General features: G+C 42.3%; 1 protein-coding gene across 21 annotated transcripts in view; it reads right to left on the reverse strand.

The window, feature by feature from the left end:
- Positions 1 to 7,500, reverse strand: part of LOC122256429 (RNA binding protein fox-1 homolog 1-like) — a 375,573-nt gene that overhangs the window by 327,848 nt on the left and 40,225 nt on the right. The window contains exon 1 of one of the 21 annotated variants that reach the window (XM_086552780.1): positions 6,209 to 6,232. The exons of the other annotated variants lie outside the window; for them this stretch is intronic. Coding sequence (XP_086408906.1) covers positions 6,209 to 6,217 — 9 coding nt within the window. The 5' untranslated portion in view covers positions 6,218 to 6,232. Of the gene's footprint in view, positions 1 to 6,208; positions 6,233 to 7,500 lie in introns of those variants that run through there. 21 annotated transcript variants of the gene reach the window in all.

The following is a 7,500-nucleotide window of genomic DNA, read 5'->3' on the forward strand; positions in this document are numbered from 1 at the left end:
AGAGTCAGCACCAAGCAGTAATACCTATGGCGTGTATATGTAAAGTTCTGGCCCCGAGTTAGCAGCAGTCCTGTTTCAGAGCAGTCCATTGTTGGTTGTCTTAAAGAAGATACCCGACACACAATGGACTCCAGCTGCAGCAGCTACACCCACCTACACACTCGCATTGATGGTATACTGTAAAACCCACGTTCCTGTTACACACACACACACACACACACACACACACACACACACACACACACACACACACACACACACACACACACACACACACACACACACACACGTACACATATCTCACTTTAATACAAAACATCACTCACCGTTTACACCCACTCACAGGAACATATTCTATGCATCGCCCACAGGACGAACCACAGCTGTACGGACACCAACAAATAGAAGGTATTTTAAGAGTGTGTAATGGTCGTACCCTTTTAGAACGGACATTCTAAGATCGAGACTTTTATACTACTAATGATATAACATAAGAGCATACTAGCTGCAATGTATGCCTTTATTATGTAATTTTTCTACGTTTCTGCAAACTATATTAATGTTTTTTTCCCATCTTTAATGCTTCTGACAACGTCCCCTCAACATTCTTACGTTCAAATGTATCTGAACATATAATAAATGCAAAATACAAAGCCCAAAACCCAATCTTAATAGTCAAAATAACACAGGCAAGCTATGTTAAGAAAAAAAAAAGAGAATTATAACGCCTGTTCCAACACGCTACTCGATCCGAGTCAAAACATCCCAAAGCAAGCCTTTGACATGCTTGTGCGGGTCATGTTTTGCTGAGTGTGATGGCATCGTCTGTACGTTGGCCTCAAAATATGCTTTATACTTTGCACGACCTCTAACCTTTCTGATTCAGTACACGGTGTTTACACAAGAATAATATCTCGGGACGGCACAATGGAGTAATGCGAAGTCGGACAAACATTAATGTGAAGTAATGCGCGACATACGTGCATTGATACTGGGCAGCATATCTCTCTGTCTTTCCGTCTGTCTGTTTCTGACTGACTCTATCTCTGTCTCTGTCTCTCTCTCTCTCTCTTTGTTTTCATAAACCACATTTTCAAAGCTGGATCAAGCATCATAAACTAGATTGGCTAATGGATTTATCGCTGCAAAATGACAATTTGACTCACTCAAATGTTGTTAGTAAGCGCAGTCTCTTTATGGTCCTAATCATTAGCCTGCAGAGCAATTTGAGACCGCGAAAACATGTAGCTGGATACTTTAGACGATGATTTTAGATATCTCTCTTTTACGATCTGTTTTGAAGTGCTTATTTAACTTTCTTTTGGTATTCAGAAATATCAAAGTTCTTTAAGAAATCTAGCTTTTTCTTGGGGCCGTGGCTCTGTCAACACGGAAAAACAGGCCAGCACTTTTATTGATTTCAGTGTAGATCAAATCAACACCCTGAATGTTTACTTTATAAAAAAAAGGAGGAAAAGAAAAGAAGAGGAGGAGGAAGAAGAGAAAAGTAGAAGAGGAGGAAGAAAAAAGAAGAAGAGGAGGTGGAAGAAGAGGCAGAAGAAGAAGTAAACGAAAAGAAGAAGCAAAAGAAAAGACCCATTTTTCACGCAGACGAAATAAAAAGACAAACAAACACAAATAAGGAGGAGGAGGAAGCAAGAGAGAAAGAGACGAATGAGAAGGCGAAGGAGATGAAGAAGGAAAAGGATAAGACGAAGAACAACAACAATGCGAATAAGAAGAATGAAGAGTATACAAGCAAGAAAAAAGAAGTTGAGGCATACGGGCAAATGCGACCCATTTTTCACGCAAGTGCTGGCATCAGGCCAAGAACGGCGGGGAACCCCATCTGCTGCTAGGAACACCTTGATACCACTCAGCCCTAATATGCGTCAATCTTTATGCTGTAGAAATCCCACCCATTCTCGCTCGCTATCCCTAAGCCCGTTACCTTCATAACCTCGCTGAGACCTGCGCTTGCCCTCTCCTCTCTCTCTCTATTTCTCTCTTTCTTTTTCTCTTTCTCTTTCTCTCTCTCTGTCTGTCTTTCTCTTGCTCTCCCTCCTTCCCTCTCTCTCTCTCTCTATCCTCCCCTTTTTGTCTCTCTCATTTACACCCAACCGCCCACCCACCCACTCACTCACTTATTCTCATACGATCCTTCCAACATCTCCCTAGGTGTCTGCTAAGCTCTTCCTCCTTCTGCTTCCTTCCATCGTTTTCCACTTTCTTGCCTCTTCCGTCATCACTTCGTCAGTTGTCGTCTTCTTCCGTCCATCTGCTTTCATTTACATTTCACGACTTCTCCTCGGATGCTGTTTCCGGCCTTGTTAATGATTATGTTGTCTATTCCTTTTTATCTTTTTATTTTCTTGTTCGTATTTTTTTTTTCTCTTTTTCCTTTAAGGTTTTCGTATCGTTTTTTAATTGTCTTTTGCTATTTCCCTGTCTTTTTCTTTATTTCTATTTCAATGTTTCATCATGGTTTTTCACTTTTTCATATTTCACTATTCTATTTAGCTATTCCATTATTATTTTTCACCATAATTCTCGATCTATATTCTCTTACTACTTCCCTATTTGATTTCCTCCTATTTTCCTATTGCGTTGGTTTTACATTTACTCGAAATTTTTCTTCGCCTCTTATTCTGACACCTTTCTACCCGTCGCGTCGCCACTTCGCAACTGCAATGATGCACGAGGCTCTCTGCATAATGTTGCTCATGTTGGGATATTCGGACCCTTTTCCTCTCGACGTATTGCAAATCCACACATATAAAAATAAGAAGGAAAAAAATGGGCAGGAAAGAAGATAGGATAGTAAGATGCGAAAGATACCGTCAATCAAGAGGGGATGGGAAGGGAAAAAATAATCGATAAAAAGAGAGGTAGGAGAACTGAAGGAGGAGGAAGAGGAAGAAGAAGACGAGGATATTGAAGAAGAGGTAGACGAAGAGAAGGAGAAGGAGGAGGAGGAGGAAGTAGAAGAGGAATGGGAGGAGGAAGAAGAAAATGAAAAATTGGGTAGACGAAGAAGAAGAAGAAGAGGAAGAGAACAAAGGAAATGAAGAAGATGTAGAGTAAGAAAAGGAGTGAGGGAGGAGGAGGAGGAAGGAATTAAGAAGCAGAATAAGAAAAGAAAAGTAAAATATGACAGAAAGGAGAAAGACGAACCAGACGCAAGGTTTGAAAAGGGTGACATAAGCCAAATGAACATTTTTCTTGAAATACATTAACACACATCCTACAACCTCAGAGGCAGCCATTGTTATGTCTTCATAATACTACCCATCCATTAAGAAACTAAAACACATTCACACGATTACACACACAAACAGACACACACACACACACACACACACACACACAGACACACACACAGAAACACACACGCGCGCGCACATACACACACAACACACACACACAAATATACAAACACACGCAAGCACGTACCTATACACGTGCATCCCCACGCATAGAAACTTTCCCTCGTGCAGCATACCATTCGCACACACACGCGAGCGGCGGAGAGAGAGTATCTAGTTATCCTGCTTTTCCACCGCTGGGCAAGGCTCACTCGTAGGGTAAGATATGACATGTTAATCCTAGCAGCTTTGGGGAATGAGGCCTTCATTATCCCAGCGCCCCTCCCTCTACCCCTCACCCCCATCCCACTTCCCCTCCCCTCCCTCCCCCTCGCAGCTTCTACAACATAGGGGCATTACGTGTAACTGCAAGTGCTACGCTCCACATTGCACGTTGCATTAGGTGATCCGGAGGCGTGGATTCCCCGTTTTCCTTTTTTTGTTTCTTTTTCTTTTTGGTATACGTGATGCCGTCGATAACGTATCGTTGTAGTTAAAGGTTAATCAGAGGTAATGGGAGGGAAACAAGGAGAGATAGAGAGAAAGAGAGAACTTGCAGTTTTAAACTCTTCGTCCTTTTCGAAAATAGACAAGATCCCAGAACAAAACATTGTTCAACGAGAGTACGGACTCGATTCATTAAATATCTTCTAGTTGAAGTCAAACTGTGCTCCGTGTGGCCCCTGATGTTTGTAAAAGTTTTCTCGAATAAAAGGAAACAAACTTGGAGGAAGAAAAAAAGGAAAATATTTTTTTACGTAATACTTTTTTATTTTCACGTGCTCGCCATTGTCAAGAGAACGACTGGATGACACAACAAACATTACAGAAAGGGGGGAAATAAGTATATATGTATTTTGAGTGTGTGTGTGTGTGTGTGTGTGTGTGTGTGTGTGTGTGTGTGTGTGTGTGTGTGTGTGTGTATGTGTGAGAGAGAGAGAGAGAGAGAGAGAGAGCCAAAATGCAAATCAGCAAAACACTAAAGTCGAACACAAAACTTAAATTCATGTAAATGTCAATAATAATCCAAAATTAATGTGACCTTTACAGTAATGACATATATATTCTTGCATAACATCACACTAAGATTTATGAAACGATTGTAATACAACAGAGACAAAGCTCAATACTTCTAAATAAATACCAATACTTCCTAAACCAAATGTCACGATCCCAATTTTCTATTTTTAGAAAATTGTACCTAATTATACGACTGCACCTCCTCTTCATTTATTTGTTCTTTCTTTATTTATTTTTGCCATTTGCTTGTTTCCTCTCTTTGGTTAGGAAATCCAAGTTCATTATGTAAAAGAAACAAGAGCAACAACTACAGAAAAATAGATCTGCAACATTCTTTTTGTTCTTTACGAGTCTTACTTGTTGCCAAATCCACCCTCATGAATTAATTCACGCCCATGAATATAACATGGAACAAGGTCGTATTCATATGATCATGGCTGACTCGGGGTCACTTCCTGCCTATGTACACAAACAGTGCGGAGGCTGGGCTGGAGGGGAGGGCCTCTCATGACTGGATTATCAACAACAAACAAGACATACTCTGTAACATGGCCGTTTAAAACTTGCCTTAGAGATTAACGAAAGCGAGACTGAGAGATGAAGAAGAAAAAATAAATTAGCCACGACTGACATTTTATCCAAGACAGTAAACGGAGCCAAACACGTGTCGCCTCCCACGAACATGTTGCCATGCAGCCTCTCGGTGTTTATATCATGTCTCTCCTCCTCTCTTTCTCTCTCCTTCTCCTTCACTTTCCCACTCCTCTCCCTCTCTTCTTCCCCATCCCTGTCAATTCACCCGTCATCACATTCCTCTCTCTTTTCGGTCCACTCATCACATCCCTCTCTCCTTGTCCTTCCTTTCCCTCTCCTCTCCTTCTCCTTTCTTTCCCTCTCTTCTTCCCCGTTCCTTTCAATTCACTCGTCAACACATTCCCCCCTCCTTTCGGTTCACCCTTCCCATTCCTCTCTCCTTTCGTCCACTCATCTCCCCCCCCCTCCCTCCCCTCCTATTCTTTTCATATTCCTCTTCCCTTTCGCGTTCGTCGGGAAATCTGATTACAAGGTCCAAGGCCAAGTTAACATGTGGAACAGCTATGTGGAGACGTGTCTTTGTGGCTTTCATTATAATTAACGCGACGACATGTCCTTCCCCCTTTTCCGACACTGTTTAATGGAGTCGTGGCAAATACCCCGTGTGTATGACGAAGATGAGGGAGAAAAAAAATGAAGGAGGGAAGAAAGGGTGAGGGAGAGGGAGATAAAAAAAAAAAAGATGAGGGGGGAGGAAAAGGTGAAGGAGAAAAAAAATGTGGGGGGGGGATTGATAAGATGATGAGGAGATAAAAGATGATGGTGAGAAGGAAAGGTGCGGATGAGAATAGAGAGAATAGGGAGAGAGGAGATGGTGAGGAAGAGAGAAAAGAAAAGGATGCGGGAGAGAAAATAAATAGCGGTGAGAGAAAAGGATAAGGGAGAAAGCGCATAAAAAAATGAGGAGTATAGAAAAAAAAGAAGAGAGAGAGAAACAAACACGTTTCTTTTCGAGGTAGCGACAATAGTATTAAAGTCTACTTAAAGGTTAAAAACAGAACATTTCCGGAAGACAGTTCTTGAAGTTACCTCATTGTGCAAAGTATCCTTCTTTGATAAAGGAAACTGGTTCACACTGTGTCCACACTCTTTTTAAATGCCATCAATAACAACGACAACAAAAATAATTATGATGCTAATAATTACAACAATAATAATGATAATGATAATAACATAAATACTTACTATTGTAAAAATATTACATTTAGATACTAAATATTAAAACTCACCTCAGACATCAGGAGAAGAAAAAAAATATATATACATATATATTTGCGTCAACAGTGATGCTTTATCCGCGTTCACTCTATCGACGAGGATGGCCCTTGCAACGGCATGGAATTCTGGGATTATCCCGCGGAAAACACCGGCGGCCGCAGTTCCTCCTGACAAGTGGCTGATGCTCAATGCTCGCGCCCGTGTTTATTTTCACGCGAGGCTCAACTTTAATGCAGGAATATGCGATGAAGGGAGGGAGGGAGGGAGGGAAGACGGGAGGGTGGGTGGGGGTGGGGGTGGGGGGGGAGGATAGGAGAGGTGAGGAGGAGGTGAAGGACTAGGAGAATAGGAGGTGGATGTGGAGCAAGAGGCTGGCGGCGTGATGGAAATCGGGAGAGGAAGGGTAGGATGTCTCTCTCTCTCTCTCTTTCTCTCTCTCTGTCTATTTCTCTCTCTTGCCTCAGGTCCGGAGTCTGTTCGCGGACGTTTCCGGCGGCGCTGATGATGTGGAGCGCGGCGAGGATCGCAAGGGAGGACGGGACAGGTCTGTATCACGCGGCCGTAATTTGCACGGGTACAATTGGCGGTGACGGCGGCGTGACGCGAGACGCCGCCTGCGACTGACAACGCTGACAAATGCTGCTGCCACCGACGGGACGCGGCGAATATGCGGCGCTCCCTTGCCGTGGGGGCGAGAATCCCTTAATAGCAAGGGCGCGGAGGAAAGGAAGAGGAGGAGGAAGAGGAGGAGGAGGAGGGCCCGAGATAAAGGAAGAAGGATATGCATTTGGAGAATTTTTTTCAGGCCACTGTTCAATGGAAAAAAAACAACGAAAATGGAACAAATGAGAATCAAAATGTAGCGAAGAAGATGACAAAATCGTCCTAAACTGGGGTAGAATTTGGACCTTTGAATCACGGGAAAATTAAACAAAGCAGAAAAGAGGAAAAACAGATGACAAGCATGAACGGAAAAAAAGGAAAGCGCAAATGGGCGACAACTTGTTAGGAGCAGAATGGAATTATTAACGCCGTGTCTGTCAATCTCTCTGAAGTGAACCAGAAAGAATGTCATCCGCTTAGGCGCAAATCTCCCGCCGGCGTCAAGAGGTTACTGCAGGGCGTGAACTAAGTAAAATAATGAAAAGGAATGGGTATAAAAGCGAAAACGAATTTTTAAAAATAAGTTATATTCTTTTTATTTCTGAAGAGTGAAAAAAATCTGTATCAAAGAAGTATTATAGGGGGTACAATCGCTTAGGTTAGATCATTAATATGACATGACTGAATACGTATAAATGTG

Source organism: Penaeus japonicus, unplaced genomic scaffold (genome assembly GCF_977035675.1).
Source record: "Penaeus japonicus unplaced genomic scaffold, GWHDUDI00000001_assembly GWHDUDI00000027, whole genome shotgun sequence".
Classification (NCBI taxonomy): domain Eukaryota; kingdom Metazoa; phylum Arthropoda; class Malacostraca; order Decapoda; family Penaeidae; genus Penaeus; species Penaeus japonicus.